The sequence below is a fragment of the Pimephales promelas genome, chromosome 23 (genome assembly GCF_988280905.1).
Source record: "Pimephales promelas chromosome 23, fPimPro1.hap1.1, whole genome shotgun sequence".
In the NCBI taxonomy this organism is placed as follows: domain Eukaryota; kingdom Metazoa; phylum Chordata; class Actinopteri; order Cypriniformes; family Leuciscidae; genus Pimephales; species Pimephales promelas.
In genome coordinates this window covers 26,296,606-26,319,098 of record NC_142791.1, presented here as the reverse complement: position 1 = coordinate 26,319,098, position 22,493 = coordinate 26,296,606, and the positions used below count along the sequence as shown (strand labels likewise).

The following is a 22,493-nucleotide window of genomic DNA, read 5'->3' as shown; positions in this document are numbered from 1 at the left end:
AGCATCTTGCAGTTGATGGAGATTTGTGGGACGCACATCCAGGGCACGAAGCTCCCGTTCCACCACATCCCAAAGATGATCTATTGGGTTGAGATCTGGTGACTGTGGCGGCCATCTTGCTACAGGCAACTCATTGTCATGTTCAAGAAATCAATTTGAAATGATTGGAGCTTTGTGACATGGTGCATTATCCTGCTGGAAGTAGATGGGGACATGGTGGCCATAAAGGGATGGACATGGTCAGAAACAATGCCCAGGCATTTAAACGATGCCCAATTGGCACTAAGGGGCTAAAGTGTGCCAAGAAAACATCCCCACACCATTACACCTCCACCACCAGCCTGCACAGTGGGAACAAGGCATGATGTACCATTATTAATCGATTTGACAGCAGTAATAAATCCAAAAACTATATTAAAGATTTAGATATTATTAGAGAGAAAAAATGTGTGTGAGAGTGTGTAATATCTGACATCCTTGTTGTGAAATATTTTGGTCCCCATGAGGAAAACAGCTTCATAAATCATACTAAGTGATGTTTTTTGAAAATGTAAGAACACAGAAAGTTGTGTGTGATGGGCAGGGGACAATATATACAGTTAGTACAGTATAAAAATCATTACAGCTATAGAGAGTCCCCATAAAACATAGAAAGCCAGCATGCGTCCGTGCTCATGTTTTTTAAAGGAGCAGGATCTTTTGGAGGATCAGGAGATGTCTACCTAATCTGGAGAAACCGCTGAGACAAATCATCATGTGACGCGCTCGGCTCTAAGCAGTGACAGCGCTCGACTCTCATCTGCATGTGACCCGCTCTAAGATCTGCTTTTCTCCATCTCAGACATGTTTAACGATGCTATACGCTAACAAGACTATCCCGGATCCGGCTTTAGCCGAGAACTTGGAGCTCAGAGTTTCTTTGTTCTTTGATGATTGAATAGTGTTGAGTATTTCAGGGCAGCCGAGCAGAATATTTCAAAACACTAGTATATAACAGAGATTAGAGTCAAAGGACTGAAGCAGGGCAAGAGCGGCTTTATGTTTTTAATTAGCGAATGGTTTAATGTTTCACTTTCACAATGTCAGTAAAAGGTATTAGTGGTTGAGTGTGGGATAAACGCTTAAGGCTCGCTAATTATGCTTACCATATTACATTGACCTTTATAGGACCTATATAACACGCATGCAACCGGTTTGTGGAAAGTTGCGGTGGCGTGGATCCGGGTGGGGTTTGAGGAGCGAGGCATGATGTCATTACTATCGCCATAACAACAGCTCTGACACTTCAATGACAGAATCTCAGTGTGTTTTGATATGATCTCATCGACTGCAGATTTCACTGAACTTTTCTCTAGGCTAGGCTGTAACAAGGACAGTGTGTTACGCTTACGGATGCACCCATGCTTCCCTCTGGTGTTCGCTTTGGGAAGTGCAAGGTGTGTGTGTGTCATTTTTTATTTCTACACTCTTAGAAGAAAAGGTTCTATCAGCGCTACGTATTTGGAACCCCTAAAAGGTTCTATACACTCTTTAAAAAAGGGTTCCTCTGGGTTCTATATAGAACCCTGGGGTTCCATACTTGGTCAATAGAACCTTTTACCAAAAAAAAAAAATGGTTCTATATAGAACCATTTTGGAGTTCCGTATATGAAGCGGGGTATGGAACCATTTCTGGTTCTAAATAGAACCATTTCTTCTACTGTAAGAGTGTATGAATAAACTGTTATTATTATATTACCATTAGTGTAATACATATTTTTTTCCTGCAGTACAGTACAAATGTCACAGTGTCAAATCATGCATTTTTATTTCAATTAACAAATTAAATCAGTACAAATGCAGTAGTAATGTGCTTAATTGGCACAAAATAAATAATTACCCTAAAACAGCCCTAATTTCACTTATCAAGACTATAAATTAGTGCTGTCGAATCGATTAATCGCGAATAATCACATCTAACATAAGTCTTTGTTTACATAATATATCTGTGTGCATATATATATATATATATATATATATTAGGGCTGTGCAAAAGTTAATTACGATTAATCGCATCCAAAATAAAAGTCTCTGTTTACATAATATATTTGTGTGTGCTGTATATGATTATTTTGTATATATAAATACACACACATGCATGTATATATTTAAGAAAATATGTTATTCATATATAAAATATTTATATTTATATAATATAGATTATGTATTTATAAATATATACAGAATTTAACCGCAAATAATTCTCAAATATATACATGCATGCATAGGTATTTATATATACAAAATAATTATATACAGCACACACAAATATATTATGTAAACACAGACTTTTATTTTGGATGCGATTAATCGCAATTAACTTTTGCACAGCCCTAATATTTATATATATATATATATATATATATATATATATATATATATATATATATGTCTGTGTGTGTGTATATCCTGCATATATACACACCTATATATACACACACGTGTGCATCTGCTGTATTAAATAAATGATAATAAGATAATAAAAGTGCCAAACTACAATTTTTTTAAATCTATAAAAATATATGAGTGAAATATGAGACGTATTCTACATGTTTCAAGAGATTCTCCCTTATTGACAGCTAGTTGAATCCTACAACTGTAAGCACTTTGATGACATATCATGACATCGTGGTCTGATCTCCGATTGCCCATCAATAATACATGTAACAAGACCGTGGCATGAATGCGTTCAGCACATGATACTGCTAGTTGCATTAGCATACCGCCGTGTTTACATCCTTCTAAAAACAATGAAACACCTTTTGAATGCTTGGCTTCGTCTCAAAGAAAGGTTTAAGCAACTGCGAGTCATTTCTCTCTAAGAAAGAATCTAAGAGTCGGTTCATTCAGGATTTGGCTTCTCCCATGTGGAAAAGCAAGTTAAACTGAGCGAGAGGACACAAAGTCTGCGTAGCAGTGCCGTCTAGGACACTATCGGCCTCGAGGGCCCCATTAACATGAAAGGGGCCGAGAACTCGCACAAACATGGCTGTGTAGAGTCGATATAAAGCCCTGCCGCACAACAGACTGGACTGTTTTAGTTTATTCATCCAGCAAAGCACTTCAGGGCCGCTTTGTGAATATGTAAATGAAAAAACAAGAAATGCAAAGGGCGAAAAAGCAGCAAAATGAAATGCAGAGAAGAGCAGAAATCCAAACTTATGATGATATATTTACAGGGCTTGAATTTATTTCGTAAGTGACGGTTTCTGAAGAAAACAATGCAGCCTCGAATGTAGTTTCAAAGAACAAACAACATCTCAAAAATGAAGAAAGCACCAGTGTTTATGACAGAGGAGTGATTAAATGTTACAGGTTAGGGTGGTAAACTAGTTGGCAGAAACTAAATGAAAGGCGTCATGACATGTGAAATCCAATTTGCCTTGATCTTTTGACATATAAGAGGTATTTATACCATTAATCCTGCAAGTTGACTTGACTGTCACCATCCCACAGGTGGGACGCTTGCCATTATATTTTTAAAACAATAGTATCTAAAGTAATAATGACAAACTATATATCATTTGAAAGCTTACAATCTCTAGTTTCCATATTTGGTGACTGATTTTCAAAATAAATTAGGGAGGAGCCGTAATTTATCAATTTGCAACAAGAATATTTTCATACTCCCAAGGCGTGTTCAGACCTTTATTTTGAAATAGTTATGAATATGAAAAATCATGAAAAAAAAGGTAGAAATCTCGGTTTCTTTTCATGCCGAGTTCTAAAGATTGCATCCATTCAATTATTTTAGAAAAAAAAGGTCTGAAAATGTTTTAAATATAAAGAAAAAAAATAATAAATTCACCATTTGTGATGTGGCAGGAAGCTTTAACGCACATGCGTGTTCTTTGTATGCGTTTCCTAGAGGTTGAATTCATATCAAAATCTGCCAAACTTCCCATACTACTTCTGAATAGGATGTCTAATTCATAAATTGTATGAAAATTGTGGAAATAATGGTTCATATCACTCAATATGAGCAGAAATGGAGTCTGGTCGTGCCCTAGTGAAAGCGTTCGGTACTGAGCCCAAACAAAATCTCACTTAAAGCTCATTTTTTTAAACATCAACCTAATTTTAAACACAACTTGGTCAGATTTTTAGGTTTTGAAAATATATATTTTATATAAAATTTGTATATATAAAATATATATAAAATTTAAATTCAAAATGTGCATTTCCATGTCTATTCAAAAAAGGGGGGTGACAGTTAACAGGTTAAATATAACAATTTTCAGAATTAAATACTTCATTAGTATTTTTTAATTTAGAAACAAATCTATAACAATATTTATTAAGTAGTTGTGGAAGTAGTGGTAAAAATAGTTATTTATTTTTCATGGTCATGGCCTTTCTCTAATAATAATAATAATAATAATAATATTTTATTAAAAATATTAAATATTTACATCAAATATAAATATTTTATATATAAAAAATAAATATAATTTATGAAATATTATATATATATATATATATATATATTACTTAAAGTAAAAAATCACAATGTGGCGTAATGCAATGATTATTTTGATTAATCATCTGAAGGTCTGTGCTTAGTATCTACTGTATCCATTTTCAGATATGTGCCGAAGATAAACTAACTTCGAGACTAGCCGGTTTCTAAAATATATTTTGCACATCCCTCTTCAGTATGACCTGAATTTAAATGTGCCGCTGTATATCATAACTAGATCTCTGGAGATTTGAGGCCGTGTGTTTCTAATGCAGCAAATGTCAAGCTTGCGTGTCATTAACGTGGAGCCCACTTTTCAACGCGCCTCCCTGAGGAGAAGATTACGGTGTGGTCTGAATATTGCTTTATAAGAACAGGGTGCCAGAGACGTCAAGAGTAGCTTGAGCAGTGCATCATGGGAAAAAGGCCCTGTGGTCTGTTGCTTTTGCATCCAGAGTGGAGAAGAGAAGGGCTGAAGATCTTCCCAGACTCACAACAATGAATCAAGACTTTCACGAGAGACGTTTCGATTGCATAAGGCACTTCAAATTCAAAACACAAGACATGTTCGTTCTGTCTACGGCAATACTGTGATCTGAATGGAATTTCCTTCATATAAAAGACCAGACAACTTCTTGAGTTTCACGACATGATGATTGTCGATCGAAGCGCTGGAGCAGAAATCCCTAGACTAGCTAGTATTTATAAAAAGCCATACATTACAGTGACTTTCCCATGACTCAGGAGGTTTTTAAACACTAAGAACTGACTTTAACAGCTCTAAAATAACTGTAAAATTAAATACGACTGAATATGTTAAATCTAATCAATAAAATTGAGGCAACAGATTACAATCAACATTATTAAATAAATTAATTACCCATTTCAATTTTGATATTTTTAGGTCAAACCATTCTTGTCAGTCATATAATGGAGGTCTATGGTCACCACCTCAAAGAGCATGCAAGAGCAAGTTAACCATTTAAAATGAGTAGAATTTACACATTTTTTTTTTTTTTACAAAAATATCGTCATGGCTTTTTCTTCTCCTACAACAACTTTATACAGCCCTTTTACAGCGCCACCTACTGACAGAGCGTGTATTTGATACATTTGCCATTTTAGTTTTGTGCATATGTTTAATGTATCATCATTTCACAAAGCTAAAGTCAGACTCTTCTGTTTTTGCTTTAAATCTTGATACAATCTAACTTAAATCAAAAACAACTGCTCTTGCTCCATGTGCGAAGCATCTTTGGATTGTGATTGAAATGCAGTGGATCCCTCTCATTTCAAATGGCTACAGATATATATTTTCTGGCCTGTAGGAGAGCAAATAAACAACAAAAAGAATGCATCAGAATCACCATCAAGATCAAAACCGGCCATGAAAAACCAAGATCGGTGCAAAACTCAAAAGTGTTCGAAGATTGGTGATTAAAAAGTCTATCAGCTGTCACAGTCGCAAGACAAAAAAGGGGAGTAAACTGGCTGAAACTTTTAAAGGGATTGTTCACTTTGAAATTAATATTTTATATGTTTTATCTTACCTCAAGGGCATCCAAGATGTAGGTGTCTTTGTTTCCGCAGTATTTTCAATTTTGATATTTTTAGGTCAAACCGTTCTTGTCTGTCAGTCATATAATGGAGGTCTATGGTCACCACCTCAAAGAGGATGCACAGAGAAGTCCAAATTAAACATGATTTAATGACTCGTAAACGTAAGTACACATTGATGGCCTAAGACACGAAGCGAGCGGTTTGTGTGAGAAAACGAACAGCATTTATATCGTTTTTACCTCTTGTTAGCACAGCCATGTCCAAGTGATCTGAGGGCGCGGGTGCGCCGGAAGTGATCTCTCGCACGGTTGCGGGGAAAGAAAAAAAAAATCTACGTTGTCTGTCGATATATTGAAATCGTCTTCCATTGCGATTTACTGTATATCTAAATATGTTTAGATCTTCACAGTGAAAGATAACACTTCCGAAATCTCTGTGATCACTTCCGGCGCTTGCGTAGACCGAAACACCCACGCCCTCATATCACTTGGACGTGGCTGTGGTTACAAGAGGTAAAAACGATATAAATACCGTTCGTTTTCTCACACAAACCGCTCGTTTTGTGTCTTAGGCCATCAATGTGTACTTACATTTACGAGTCATTAAATCATATTTAATTTGGACTTCTCTGTGCATGCGCTTTGAGGTGGTGACCATAGACCTCCATTATATGACTGACAGACAAGAACGGTTTGACCTAAAAATATCAAAATTGAAACTACTGCGGAAACAAAGACACCTACAAGCTAAAACACACCAAAAATTAATTTCAAAGCGAACTATCCCTTTAACATGATCACGATATACACAATATTCCCAAATAGCATATGACATTGTGGTAAGATCGCTGATATCAGATGTATCGCCCAGCCAGCATTGCATGACTTCTTTATAAATCATCCCTCAGAGCTTAAGAACAGGTGAGCGGCATCATCCCGCTGTGCATTGATCTTAAAATTGCAAGTCATTGCATGCTTCGAATTTGCATTCATACACCAGTTCATGCATAATCCCTCAGTCTGTGTTTGAGCAACACGGTCCACGGCGTCTGTCTTTGATCAGCGGCAGTCCTGCGAAGGGAATCAGATTTAAGAAATAAAGACAGACAGGGTGAATCTGCATGAATTATCGGCGCTTTGAAGTCGCAGCGCCCCCCGGAGCAACAGCCAGGTGTGAGACTTCGGCAGTCTGGGCGTACCTGCGGGTTTAAGAGCTCCAAGACTACAGCCTAGCAACCCGGCAGAATGAAACAGCGGCTGGGAGTTTTTTAATAAAAGCTATTCAAAGGGATAACTCGCGGGGAATGCGAGGAAAAGATTTGTCTAGACATCCTCTCAGAAAATCGCTTTCAGTCCGAAACGCTCCATCTAAATGACAAAGAGATAAAAAAAAACAACAATGGCGAGCGACTGCAAGTGTGTTTTTGTGTCGCTGGCGCACATGTTTGGAGGCACAGCGCTGCTCCCACAGTTTTCTCCTTCCCATGGGCCCTCTAAAGGGGCAGAACACGGTTGTTGTGCCAACATGGACGTCTATGCGAGGCTGGGAGGAGGAGGAGGAGGAGGAGGCACTGACAGAAGTAAATAGCCTTCTCAGAGCGACCGCTGTTATTGAGCTTTAATTAAAGGTGACCTCAGCTCGCGACCCCGCCGGGATGAAACAGCAGGAGTATTGCTATGACCCTGTCCTGCACGTCACATCCATGCATCTTCGCTTCACGGCAGGCCATTACGATACAAGCGCTCCAAACTAAAGCTGGGCAATATATGAAATACACAGCAGTGGTCAAGAGCGAAGCGTTTTTAATTCAACCGAACAAAAGAACAAAACACTGAGATTGGTTAAGGTGTTTATCTGACAAAATTATTTGCAAAAAAAAAAGGCAAACTACAGCTACAGGCTTAATTTTACAATTCAACAAAAAAAAAGCCCATACTGACCACAACATAATCTGTTATTGCTATTTCTTTGGTTCTCTCGTTTTTGCACGTTCGCAATTTCTTTGTACGGCAGTCTGGACAAAAATTATGTCGGCACAATTTTTCATGCTTAATTGCATTATTATCACAAACAAAACAATTGACTTCAAGCACAACTGTGCAATATGCTTATAAAATATATCAATTTTTAATAATTTTTGAATAAAACTTTTGGTTATATAACACATGTTAAACATTAATTTGTTGCTGATACAAATTAACCAACATTTTAAGTGTTTTTTGTTTGGCCAATGATTTCACTAATATGATTGGGGAAAATATAATTTTGCCATTATGATTCATTCCCACAAATCACTTAATGTGTTTCAACAATACATTCGCGTCATCACTCACATGTTCATTTAGTAATTTGCATGCCTTGAAATGTTCAAGTATAAAATATAAAAATATATGCAGGAATATATTGCTATTTATTACTAACTACTGTTATATTTCTGCATAGCATAGTAAATAAATATCCTTGTAAACGTTACATTTAATTTAATAATATATATTATCAATTTAATTATAGGCTATATATATATATATATATATATATATATATATATATATATATATATATTAGGGCTGTCAAACGATAAAGTTTGTGTTTACATAATATATGTGGGTGCACTGTGTATAATTATTTTATATTAATATTTAAATAATAATTATTTGTGTACAATTATTATTTTATATATACACACACGCTTGTATATATTTAAGAAATATTTTCATGTATATACTGTATATAGATTTATATATAATTTATATTATATATATATATATATATATATATATATATATATATAAACATCAATATTTTATATATGAATAATATTTTTTTAGGGCTGGACAACAATTAATCGTGATTAATCGCATCCAAAATAAAAGTTTGTGTTTACGTAATGTGTGTTTAGTGTGTATAATTATTTTGTATATATAAATACACACACATGCATGTATAGATTTAAGACATATTTGCATGTATATACTTTGTATATTTATACATAATTAATATTATGTATAAATATAAATATTTGATATATTAATATTAATTCTGTATGAATATACATGAAGTATATACATGCAAAAATTTCTTAAATATATACATGCGTGTGTGTGTATTTATGTATTTATATATATATATATATATATATATAAAATAATTACACACTACAAACATATATTACGTAAACACAAACTTTTATTTTGGATGCAATTAATCGATTAATTTTTTTTTCTTAAAAATACATGCATGTGTGTGTATTTATATATACAATATAATTTAAATATTTCCATGTATATATAAATATATATATTTTTAAAATATACATGCATGTGTGTGTATTTATATATATATATATAAAATAATTATACACAGTGCACCCTCATATATTATGTAAACACAAACTTTTATTTTGGATGCGATTAATCGTTTGACAGCCCTAATATATATATAAAATATTAAATTAAAATTAAATATAATACAATATAATACTAATATATACAGTATTTATATAAAATAATCATTATATATGTATTAATTTACAAGGCTGAACAATATGAATATAGAGTTCTTCTAGTCATACCGCCAAGCTCTGTCGTCTTATCACGAGAGGTAAACTCAAAACACACCGAATCTGCATCTCTGAAAGCACAAACACTTGAAACGACACAAATGGAGATAAAAACACGGATGTCTCTCAGCGTCCTCGAGCTCTAGCGGGAGAATGCTGATGAAGCGACACTCGTCTGCGTTCATTTGCCTTCTCTTCACATTCATCACTCGCCGTGACCTCTCAGAAAGGGTTGAGAGGTGTCTGAGTGTGTGACGGAGAGCAAAAACATCAACACAAGGACTTACAAACAGTTGATCATTCTGTTGCATGGCTGTCAGCTGTGAAGTACTGGCTCATTGATCAAGTTTCCTCACAACGAGGACATTTTAATGTCTCTTTTCCTTACATATGAGAGAGATTACAAAAACAAACACTTGAAAACATCTGAATGGCTTTCAATAGATCAAGTGTCTGTATCTGCGCACAAACGCGGCAAAATCTTTTCTGATTGTCTTTATTGTTGCTCAATGACTTAATCAACTGGTGCCGCAATAATTTCAATCTTTAATTGCAACACTAAATCTGCTGTTCTTGTTTTTCATTTCAAACCATACACACATCAATTTCAATACATGACACACGCTTTGACATTTTACATCTAACGCAGTGTCGTTCAGATGTTTTTAAATGTCTTAAGTGTCCAAATATGTGCAGCCTTCTAACACACTGGAAAAAAAATCTCTTTAAAATCTCCTTGATATCTATATTGGGTCTCAATATTTTCTCAGATTTACTAATAAAACAAATTCTGCTATCAAAAAGATCTCAACTTTACCTAGAAAGCATTTCTCAACAAATTCTATCAAGACTTAATTACAGAGACAAAGTCTTATAATTCATTCTGCACCATGTATACTACACTCTAAAAAATGCTGGGTTATTTCAACTCAAATTTGGGTCAAATATTGACAAACCCAGTGATTGAGTTAACATTTTAAATGACATTTTTAACCCAACGTTTGGGTTTGTCCATATTTTACCCAAAATTGAGTTAAAACAACCCAAATTTTTACATCGTGTACATCGGTAATTGTTTTCATCTTGTTATTAGCCTTTGGTTTTTACATGGGTTATATAAAACTGACAATAAAATTGCATAAACTACAGTAGCATTAAAATGTTTTGGCTCGGTAAGAGTTTATGTTTTTGAAAAAAGTCTCATCAAGGCTTCATTTATTTGTGCAAAAATTTAAAATAACTATTTTCCAGGTGAATATATAGTAAAGTGTAATTTATTCCTGTGATCAAAGCTGTATTTTCAGCATCATTACTCCAGTCTTCAGTGTCACATGATCCCTCAGAAGTCACTCTAATATGATGATTTGATGATCAAGAAACATTTCTGGTTATTATCACCAGTTTGTGTTTTTTTAAGGCTTCTTTGATGAATAAAAAGTTTAAAAGAACAGCATTTGTGTGACATAGAAATCATTCAGCTATATTATGTACAATTTCTATTAGATTTTTTAAAAGAAACATCCGAGACAAAGTTTATACTCCATTAGGACCCTGAAAGAGAAACTATACGATTTTTTTTTCTTATAGAGAAAGTCATAACATTTTTGTTTGTTTATTTGCATTTTTATGAGACTTTTTTTGGGCACACGAGTAACGCGGGGCAAAACTGCAGCATTTCAGGCCTGTAAAGTGGATTTCTGCAGTTATTGTCCTCCTCGCAGCACAAGTTAGCTGGCGAACTCCTTCAGGATTTCCACAACAAAACAGCAGCTCGGCCCCACACCCACAACTTCCTCCTATTCAGATCCAAAAGGAAGAACGGTCTCTCTGATACGGCCCGCTCGTTCCCACAAACCTTCCTCGGAGAGATCTCGGCACTCGTTGAGGAGCCTGCAGCTCATAAACTAAACAATCTCACACATTTCGGTTTAGTAAAAAGGACACCATATTTCTGTTCTGTTCTCTGAGCCAAACGAGAAAGTCCCGCCTTTCTGTCTCCGTGCAGCCAATGAACAGTCAGCGTGCGGAAAGACGGTGCATGCCGAGGTTCACGTTCCCCGCTGGGTTTGGGTTTTGCCACATGTGCTTTAGGCCGGGGAGGAGAGGATTTTGTGTGGTCAGAGCGAGACCAAACCGATGTACCACTCAAGTCTGAGCAAAGCCTTTTACTCTCAGAGCATTGACGCGCTCACTGTTTATGAATGAGGAAAGGATATCTCAATATCCTCAGTATCCTCATTATTACAAAATACTTACGACTAGAGCGGTTTAGGTCCCATAAATATGTATTTTAAACATTACTATTTATCCAAAGCAACTTACACTAAGTTGCAGTACAAACTTAAGAACACAAAGGGTCATCAGATATGAGCAGGACTTCAACAACTCTACAGTTTCTGTACCACACCAGCATTTTTGGTATGTTTTATCTTACCTCAAGTGCATCCAAGATGTAGGTGTCTTTGTTTCCGCAGTATTTTCAATTTTTATATTTTTAGGTCAAACCGTTCGTGTCTGTCAGTCATATAATGGAGGTCTATGGTCACCACCTCAAAGAGCATGCACAGAGACGTCCAAATTAAACATGATTTAATGACTCGTGAATGTAAGTACACTTTGATGGCCTAAGACACGAAACGAGCAGTTTGTGTGAGAAAACGAACAGTATTTATATTGTTTTTACCTCTTGTAACCACAGCCACAAAACACTCGCGCCCTCAGATCAGTTGGACATGGCTGTGATTACAAGAGGTAAAAACGATATAAATACTGTTCGTTTTTTCGCACAAACCGCTCGTTTCGTGTCTTAGGCCATCAATGTGTACTTACATTTACGAGTCATTAAATCATGTTTAATTTGGACGTCTCTGTGCATGCTCTTTGAGGTGGTGACCATAGACCTTCATTATATGACTGACTGACAATAACAGTTTGACCTAAAAATATCAAAATTGAAACTACTCCGGAAACAAAGACACCTACAAGCTAAAACACACCAAAAATTAATTTCAACGTGAACTATCCCTTTATGATTGAAGCAGAACCGAAGCATTGGGCTAAACATCCAAAACCAGTATGACACATCAGGACTTTATCCACTACATACACTCCCTCTAATCCACGGTCAAAAGTCTGGGGTCGGTGAGATTCTTTTGTCTCTTCTGCTCACCAAAGCTGCATTGATTTAATCAAAAATACAGTAAAAACGGTAATAATGTGGAATGTTATGAAATAAATGTTTTCTGTGCGACTATATGATAAAATGTCATTTATTCCTGTGATCAAAGCTGAATGTTCAGTATCATTACTCCAGTCTTCAGTGTCACATGATCCTTCAGAAATCACTCTAATATGAGGATTTACTGCTCAAGAAACATTTCTGGTTATTCTCAATGTTGAAAACAGTTGAGCTGCTTCATATTTTTATGGTAATTTTTTTCCAGGATTTTTTGATGAATAGAAAGTTCTAAAGAACATTTAATTGAAATCATTAGAAATGTGACTTTTGATCAATTGCGTCTTCGCTGAATAAAAGTATTATTTTAATTAAAAAACAGTGACCCCAAACTTTTGAAAAGTAGTCCAACAACATACAAAAGGGTTTTTGAACAGCGAACACAGCAAAATAATATATAATTCGGCATAATTCTAAGTGCTAGAATGAATCAAACACTTACTGTATTTTTACACGATTTGCACTCAAGATCACAAAAGCATACCAAAAAATGTTTATAATTCATTGACACAAGAAGAAACCAACGCAGCAGTTTCTCACCAGTGCTAATAAAATGTCCAAATATGAGCCAATTAACCGGCAAAGACTGAAGAATTTAACAAACCAAGTGATCTATTAAAACTGGAATTAAAAAGTAATGATCCAGAACCACAACTCGTTACATAAAGCTAGTAAATAAAATCAGACATGCGTGTTTTGTGGCAACTACATCACTTAATCCATCTAATTAAACTCTCACTATAATTAATTGACTTTAATACTTTATACGTGTAGCTGTAAGAGCGCATGCAGAACAGTAGAGCCTGTGAAATGGTGTTGTTTGCTAGTAAGTCCATCACAGCGAGCACTTTCCCCGATGCCAAGAGCAGACGAGCTCCCGCCGCAAGGCCACGACTGTGATCATTTTTCAGACACTGACTTTGCTGTGATGTTCTGCTGTGAGTGTCTGTTAACATCACAGCTGAGAAATGTTAAGCAAAGAGGCAATTTGGCAAAATCTCAAGCTTTACCTGCAATGAATGCTAAAAAAAAACACACAAATAAAGCAAGGGCGATAGCGAGGATCTCCTCTTCTCTGAGCTGAGGAATAAAACACATCAACAAAAAACTTACTAGCAGTTTTGTCTTGTTTTCCAGTACAAATATCTAAAACATTTACTTGAAAAATGTATCTAAATTAAGTGAGTGTATGCATAATACAAGAAAATATGAATCAGAAATATGAATGAAAGGGAAAGAAAGATTATTTTTCTGACCCCACTAGCAGATAAAAATGTAAGTTAAATGTAAGTTGTGATAGTCTTTTATTCCCTATTGTATCATATATCCAACTAAAAATGCTTCTGGAATGAGAACAAATGTTGGCGGGGCTTGATTTTGTCTGTTAGAATTGATTGGATGGTTGTGGTTTGCTATTGGTGGATCTAATGTGAGTGACAGGTTGCCCCGCCCACATCATCAGAGAACAGAAAGAGATGCTGCTATTCTGATTCAAGATTACATGGCACACGAATAAGAAACATAAATAATGACGTGCATTATAATAAATACTGCAATATTCCATAAAAACAAACGAGAATAGTCCCCCTGTAGTCAGTCATTTTATCCCTTAAAACTCATCTTTGATGACCAAAATGACATATAAAAGTTTTTTTCCTTGATAAGAAATGTCTTCAAGCCTTAAAATATCTTGAATGTAACTCGACACCCTTGCCTCATTTAGTACATGCAGTTTAATGAATATGCAATGAAATGAGCCCCGCCTCCACTCACTCACTCAACTCAGAGATCCACTGGTTGACGAACACACGTTGATCTGATTGGTTACAAGGTCGTTTGTGATGTCAGAAACACCAGCGATTTCAAACCGTGTTTTTGAGACTGCAGTTTTAAGGAGAAAAGACTTACACATGATATGTCTTAAAGCAACACACAGGCATATAAACAACAACATTAAAAACTTGACTTTCACCACAGAGGGACTACTGGAAAACAAGACAAAGTGTATAACAGTGTGTGTAAAGCACATGACGACTGAACAACAACAGCGGAGCGTCGACGGACGTTTTCACTAATGATATGCAGCCCCGCCCACCAACTTACCTTCGGCCACTTAGGGTTGAGGAGGCGGGCTTTGACGGCGTCGTCCAGGGCGGTCTGGTACTGGCCCAGTTTGAGGTGGGCGGCTGAGCGGTTGCTGTAAAGGATGCAGTTCTGTGGATCGGCACGCAGAGCTTCGCCGTACAGCTTCACGGCCGTCTGGAAGTCTCCCAGCTGGCAGGACTCGTTGCTTTGCCGAACCTTCTCCATGAACTCTGCCTTGGTGAGTCCCGGGCCCTCGGATGCAGCGTGAACGGCCCTGCCCAGTGCACGGGGTCCAAACAGACCAAACTGACCGGGAAGAACACACATCAGAGAGACGCATTAGAGGATTTAGATCATAATAAATAAATTAATACTTTTATGCAGCAAGAAAGCTCTAAATGCCCATTTAAAATATTTAAAAAAAGTATTGTGTTTTTTATAAAAAAAAATATGAAGCAGCATGACTGTTTTTATAATTTATGATTATAAGAAATCTTTCATCAAATCATCATATTAGAGTGATTTCTGAAGGATCACGTGACACTGAAAATTCAGCTTTGAATAAAAGTTTAAAACAGTTAAACAGTTATTTGAAATTGTGATCATTTTACTGATTTTATCGTCTATTTGATCAAATAAAAGCAGCATTGGTGAGCAGAAGATACTTTTTTCAAAAAATCTTACCACCTCCAATATTTTTATTTGAGTCATTTACATAAGAGTCTTAAAGGTACAGCATCAAAAACTGTTTTGTTTAAATTAAAACATGTCAGAGAAAGGGTGATAAACTGCTTTTGGTGCATCGTGAATGACATTATAAGTGGACTTGAGTGGGAAAAGCACAAAACAGGACCTATTTCATTAAAAGCGATGTTGACTCATGTTCAGGTCAGTTGTGTTCAACATGTAGCAAAGCAGATTTGCGGGGTTTTAGGATTATATTGGCAGGGTTAAGCACAAAGCGATGGCGGAAGAAACCTTTCTTCTTAATCTCCTTCAGTGTACAAAGGAAACCCTTGAAAAAAAAAAACACAAAGCTCAAAAGTACAACCCTTCTGAAAGGCTCTAAGAAAAGAATGTCACCACACCAAACACACACTCGTTTTCAGACCAGCAGCCCACAGATGGCCGCAAATGCATTTGCAATTTAAAGAACGTGGCGCAGGGTGTGAAAATGATAACTGCGTCAGGCTGAAACTAGCAAAACACACTTGCGCCGTGCCTGGCGCTGCATTGCACCAGGTGTGTGATAGGGCCCTGTCTATAAAGGCTAAATTTTATTGTAGCTATGTAGCTGTATGGCGATGCTGACTCGTCATTCCTGCAGCAGTGAATGCGCGCGCCTAACGTTATATGGATCAGGTAATAAAACTATACATTTCTAATTGTTTTGTTTAAAAGTAGACATATTTTGACCGACTATAGGCCTATTTCTCATGTCTATGAGGCAAGTATCCTATACGCTGAGTGTCGGTTCATCTGTGACGCGCTCCAGTTCTTGCAGTCGAAGACGGTTGAACTTTGTACTCTCAAGTGTCTGTGCGCTTATCAGATTTACCGTGTTACTGGTCTTGGCGGCAATTATCCTGTCGAAAATATTGCATCGCGTGCTTCAGGTATCAAGTCTGGCACACAGGTACACTTTGGATCATTTCCACATATTTTCTATCCATCTGGATAGGGACGCTTACACGCACGCGCACACACATAAACTAGCACCGCGTAAACTAGTGTTTTCCGCTACAGCCTATCATGCTGCGTGCTTATTGTTTCACTGATGTTGACGAGATTAACCACTTAGGTACCGAAATCTGGTACCGAAAAACAAGACATGTTTCGATACTTGGTAGTACCGATTCGGTCGGTACTACCGAGTATCGAATTCGGTCAGTACATAAAAAGTACCGAACTCGGTACCCAGCCCTAGTTGAGACCGAGACCAAAGAGAGTCGAGTCCGAGTCGAGACCGAGAACAAAGAGAGTGCGAGACCGAGACCAAAGAGAGTCGAGTCCGAGTTGAGACCGAGACCAAAGAGAGTCGAGTCCGAGTCGAGACCGAGAACAAAGAGAGTTGAGTCCGAGTCGAGAACAAAGAGAGTGCGAGACCGAGACCAAAAAGAGTCAAGTCCGAGTCGAGACCAAAAAAAAAAAGAGAGTCGAGTCCAAGTCGAGTCCGAGTCGAGACTGAGACCAAAGAGTGTCGAGATCAAGACCAAAGAGAGTCGAGTCCGAGTCGAGACCAAAGACCAAAGAGAGTCGAGTCCAAGTCGAGTCTGAGTTGAGATCGAGACCAAAGAGTGTCGAGTCCGAGTCGAGTCCGAGACCAAAGAGAGTCGAGTCCAAAGACCAAAGAGAGTCGAGTCCAAGTCGAGTCTGAGTTGAGATCGAGACCAAAGAGTGTCGAGTCCGAGTCGAGTCCGAGACCAAAGAGAGTCGAGTCCAATTCAAGACCAAAGAGAGCCGAGTCCGAGTCGAGTCTGAGACCAAAGAGAGCCGAGTCCGAGTCGAGACCAAAGAGAGTCGAGTCCGAGACCAAAGATAGTCGAGTCCAATTCAAGACCAAAGAGAGCCGAGTCCGAGTCGAGTCTGAGACCATAGAGAGTCGAGTCCGAGTCGAGACCAAAGAGAGTCGAGTCCGAGACCAAAGAGAGTTGAGTCCGAGACCAAAGAGAGTCGAGACCAAAGACTAAAGAGTCGAGTCCAACTCGAGTCCGAGTCGAGACCGAGACCAAAGAGTGTCGAGTCCGAGTCGAGACAGAGACAAAAGGGATTCGAGTCCGAGTCAAGACCGAAACCAGAGTCGAGTCCAATTCGAGACCAAAGGGAGTCGAGTCCGAGTCGAGACCAGAGACCAAAGAGAGTCGAGACCAAAGAGAGTCGAGTCTGAGTCGAGTCCGAGGCGAGACCGAGACCAAAGAGAGTCGAGTCCGAGACGAGACCGAGACCAAAGAGAGTTGAGTCCGAGTCGAGACCGAGACCAAAGAGAGTCGATTCCAAGACCAAAGAGAGTCGAGTCCGAGATCGAGTCAAGACCAGAGACCAAAGAGAGTCGAGTCCGAGTCGAGACCAAAGAGAGTCGAGTCCGAGTCGAGACCAAAGAGTCAAGTCCAACTCGAGTCCGAGTCGAGACCGAGACCAAAGAGTGTCGAGTCCGAGTCGAGGCCGAGACAAAAAAGAGAGTCGAGTCCGAGTCGAGACCGAGACCAAAGAGTGTCGAGTCCGAGTCGAGACCGAGACCAAAGAGTGTCGAGTCCGAGTCGAGACCGAGACCAAAGAGTGTCGAGTCCGAGTCGAGGCCGAGACAAAAAAGAGAGTCGAGTCCGAGTCGAGACCGAGACCAAAGAGTGTCGAGTCCGAGTCGAGGCCGAGACAAAAAAGAGAGTCGAGTCCGAGTCGAGACCAAAGAGAGTCGGTTGGTAAATATTTGGTAGTAACAATAAAATTGGCAACATACTCAAAACCAAATATACCATGGAATCATGTACACTGCAATGGTAAAAAGGCCACATAGTGGTGTAAAGGTAATTTTATTACAATTATGACTTACTTACAATTATTACCGTATAATCAGTAAGTGCTCTTTCAACATACCATTACTGCACACGAATTCTGTGTGGCTCCTATATGCAAACTGAATTATGGATGATAAGGCAGACATTTTCAATACATAGTTGAGCTAGACACATCACATCTGACCTGGGTCCTGCTGCGTTTGCACACCGCGAAAGTTATAATCTCAAGTCATGCAAGAAAGTCAGCAATCATTGGACGTTTCAATCAAACAACAATTTAAAGAAATATTAACTTACAGTAATAATCATGACCTATTTTGAATGGGACTCGAGTGGACTCGGGTCTGAGTCCTAATATGTTAGAGTACGAGTCAATTCCGAGTCAAAATGCACACGAGTCCATGACAAGACCGAGACCATTAAAATATGGTCTCGAGACCGAGTCCGAGTCTCGAGAACACAACACTGCTGAATGCCTGATATCTGATATGAAGGCTGATACTACAAATTTCAATTCAATTGTCAATGCATTTGTAGTGCTCATCACAATATACAAATTGGTCCAAAGTATTGATCCAATATTTTTATGTAGATGAGGAAAACTGTTCTCAATACATAGACACATACATGATATTTTGAGGAAATGTAATCCAGCTACTACACTACTGTTCAAAAGTTTGGAGTCAGTAAGATTTTTTTATGTTTTTGAACTAAAAAATATGTTTATAATTTAAATAAAATAATTATAATAAATTATTGAAATGTTATTTATTCCTGTGATCAAAACTGTGATGTTCAGCATCATTACTCCAGTCTCCAGAGTCACATGATCCTTCAGAAATTGACTAAACATTAGCTGACAAGAGGAGGCTTAGATTAGAATATATTTATGCATTATATTTGTAATTTATATTGATAAATGCTCATTAGATGATATGGTCATGATTTTACATGTGCAAGAGAGACATGAGCACAGCCAACAACCAGTGGTGGAATGTAACGAAGTGCAAATACTTTGTTACTTTACTTAAGTACATTTTTCACGTATTTTTACTTTACTTCAGTAGAATAAATAGTGCATACTTTTTACTTTTACTTTACATTTTGCAGCATTTATTCTACTTTCTACTCCACTACATTTCTACAACTTCTGTTACATTTTCATTACATTTTCTGATCAGTTTTTCCCCTGCCAAAGCGTAATCTGACCGTCCGTTCGTTGTACGTTTGTCTCACCAGTGACGTTTGGTTGCCATTGATATATCCACCCGGTCACTCTAAATACGTCTCGCACGCAGTGTGTTTATCGTGCAATTTATACACGAAATTTTTTTTTTTACGTGCATAGGAAACGCACCGTGTGTAATATACGTTTGGTTAGGATTATGGCAAGCCAAGAGGTTTAGAATTACACCATAAATTAATCGCGTTTACTGCCAAACATAGTTATTAACATACAGTAAGGATAAGCATGATGTGTATAATGCCTAATTGCAAGCTTGTTTCAGAAATGGTGACAACTATTTTGTTCCATCATTATTGAACATCATTATAGGAGTATTAGGTTGAATGAGTTAGAATTAAATGTTTTATTAATCATTAGAAAATAGACATTAAGAGAATAAGTTGTTATGCAAGTACTTTTACTTTTAATACTTAATAAAGTACATTTCAAATCAGGTACTTTTTACTTACAGCAAGTATGGTTGTCATTGTGTTACTTCTACTTTTACTAAAGTAAATATTTATCTGGTTATTTTTACTTTTACTTAAGTACTGAGATTCAGTACTTCCTCCACCACTGCCAACAACATTAAGACTAATTCAAATAACAGCAAAGAATAAAAATAACTTGACGGAAAATGGGTCAAAATGGTTCATGACATTTTATTGAGCTAAACTGCTAAAGCTAATTCATTTTTTTTTTTTTTTATTACGGAATCCATATAGAAAAATTGAGCTAAAGTTATTCATTTCAGAATAATATCATATATTCCATTATATTGTACTGTACATCGGGGCGCACTCATTGTTTTGTCTGTGAGGTCGATTCCTCTGGGAGACACACACCAGTGGCTCCTGCTGACTTTAGAGAATGCAGGAAATTTATGACTAGCCACCTAAGAGCTTCACATCTGGAGAATTCCCAAGAGCGACAGGGAAAAACAGGGAGGGGATGGAGACGGAGAGAAAAAGCAAGAGAGAGAGAGAGTAAAACGGCAGGCGAAGAAAGAAACTCCAGCCTGTAATCTCACACACAGGCCACACCCCTCTTCCCTTCTGCAGGAATTCTGGGATAGCACAGAGGGATAATTACTTCCAGAGAGGCCAAAAGGAAGAGCCGGAGCACTAGAACGACAGCATGAGTGAAGGAACGAAAATGGACAGGAAGACACACAGCGCATCAGTGGGAAAAAAGCAAATGTGAGAGTAACTGAATTTTGTACCAATTTACCAAATTAAGAAGCAAAACCGCTGAACGTCACAGAAAAATAAACAAATATTTATTCAGCACCCTATGAGAAACTCTAAAGCAAGACAATACGTTCAAACATCTTTCTTTAGTGTGTAATGTTGCTGTTTGAACATGAAAAAGCTCTGCAAAGTTTCTGAACTTTCTGAACATTCTATCTTGAGTTTCTTCCGGGAACGAACACGTCACAATATTCCTCATTATAATAATTCATACGCAGAATAAAGGGGCGGGGCCTGGTTGAGTTACTTAGTAGTGTGTTAAACTGGCAGTTATTGGACATTTCCCAAACACACTGGGATCTCTTGACCAATCACAACACACTAATCCAACTGACCAATCAGAGCACAGTGTGCTTTTCAGAAGGAGGGGCTTCATAGAGACAGGAAATAAACAGAGCGTTACTGACAGACTGGGAAGAGAGGAGCCGCAACAATGGAGAATATTAAAGTTTGATCATTCAAGCATGAAAACGTATTCCAGTAGACTTTGAAAAAGGGTATAGGTCCCCTTTTAAGGCATAATTTACATGCCTACATAATAAGTAGTCAAACGCTGCCTTTCAAAATACCTTCTTTTAGCCAAATCTAAGGCAGTATCACATACATCCTTCATCCTATCCTTCAAACAATTTCAATTCCAGAATGCCCTGCAATGAAAACATGAATCTAGGATGTCAAACACTGTTGATGTTGATTCCACATTTCGGTACCACTTTAGTTTAAGGTCCAATTCTCACTATTAACTGCTTATTATCATGCATACTTGGATATTGGCTGTTTATTATTACTTATAAAGCACATATTAATGTCTTACTCTGCATGATCATAATTATTCTACATCCCTTAATCCATCTAATACCTAAACTTAACCTACCTTAATAACTAATAAGCAGTAATTAGGAGTTTATTGAGGCAAAAGTCATAGTTAATAGTGAGAATTGGACCCTAATCTAAAGTGTAACCCACATTTCATTCAATACTGGAAAGTAGTGATAAAAAACACTAAATATATAACCCAATACTGTGTGTGCCGTGCCGTGTGTTTAAGTTTACCAGATTATTATGTTGTTAGCTTAGTAACACAGTCACAACAAACTGGAATCAATTATGAGTCGAGTCAAGTGTTTCATGTGTGGCACACATTATGATGTGAACTCTGATTTTGACCTGATGGACAATAAAACGGAGAGAAACAGCCTTACAATAAAACCAATACACCATAGAAACGTCGACTTTAACGCCGAAAAACATATATTATACACACTGATGCGATCCGTATTGCAATTTTAATCCTGTGTGCTTTATTTTTTGGAAAATTGTATGCATTAATATATAATATACAGTTTATTTATTGATATATACTATAAATATAAAAACATTATTGCTTTAAAATAGTCACACAATGACACCACTTTCAACATTAAATTTTTTTTTTTTTTGCACTATGATTGTAATATTTTACAATTTAGTTCCCTGGTGTGGTTTGAACTTGTCCGATTGTTTTTAAGCTTCAGGAAAGTCTGGCGAAATCTACCTCCACCCCGTCCAGGGCCAGACACAGATAACAGC

General features: G+C 37.2%; 1 protein-coding gene across 2 annotated transcripts in view; it reads right to left on the bottom strand.

Annotated features, from left to right (window-relative positions):
- Positions 1-22,493, bottom strand: part of ttc28 (tetratricopeptide repeat domain 28) — a 352,746-nt gene that overhangs the window by 321,752 nt on the left and 8,501 nt on the right. For both annotated transcript variants that reach the window (XM_039676346.2, XM_039676347.2), the window contains exon 2: positions 14,956-15,243. In XM_039676346.2, coding sequence (XP_039532280.2) covers positions 14,956-15,243 — 288 coding nt within the window. The remainder of the gene's footprint in view (positions 1-14,955; positions 15,244-22,493) is intronic.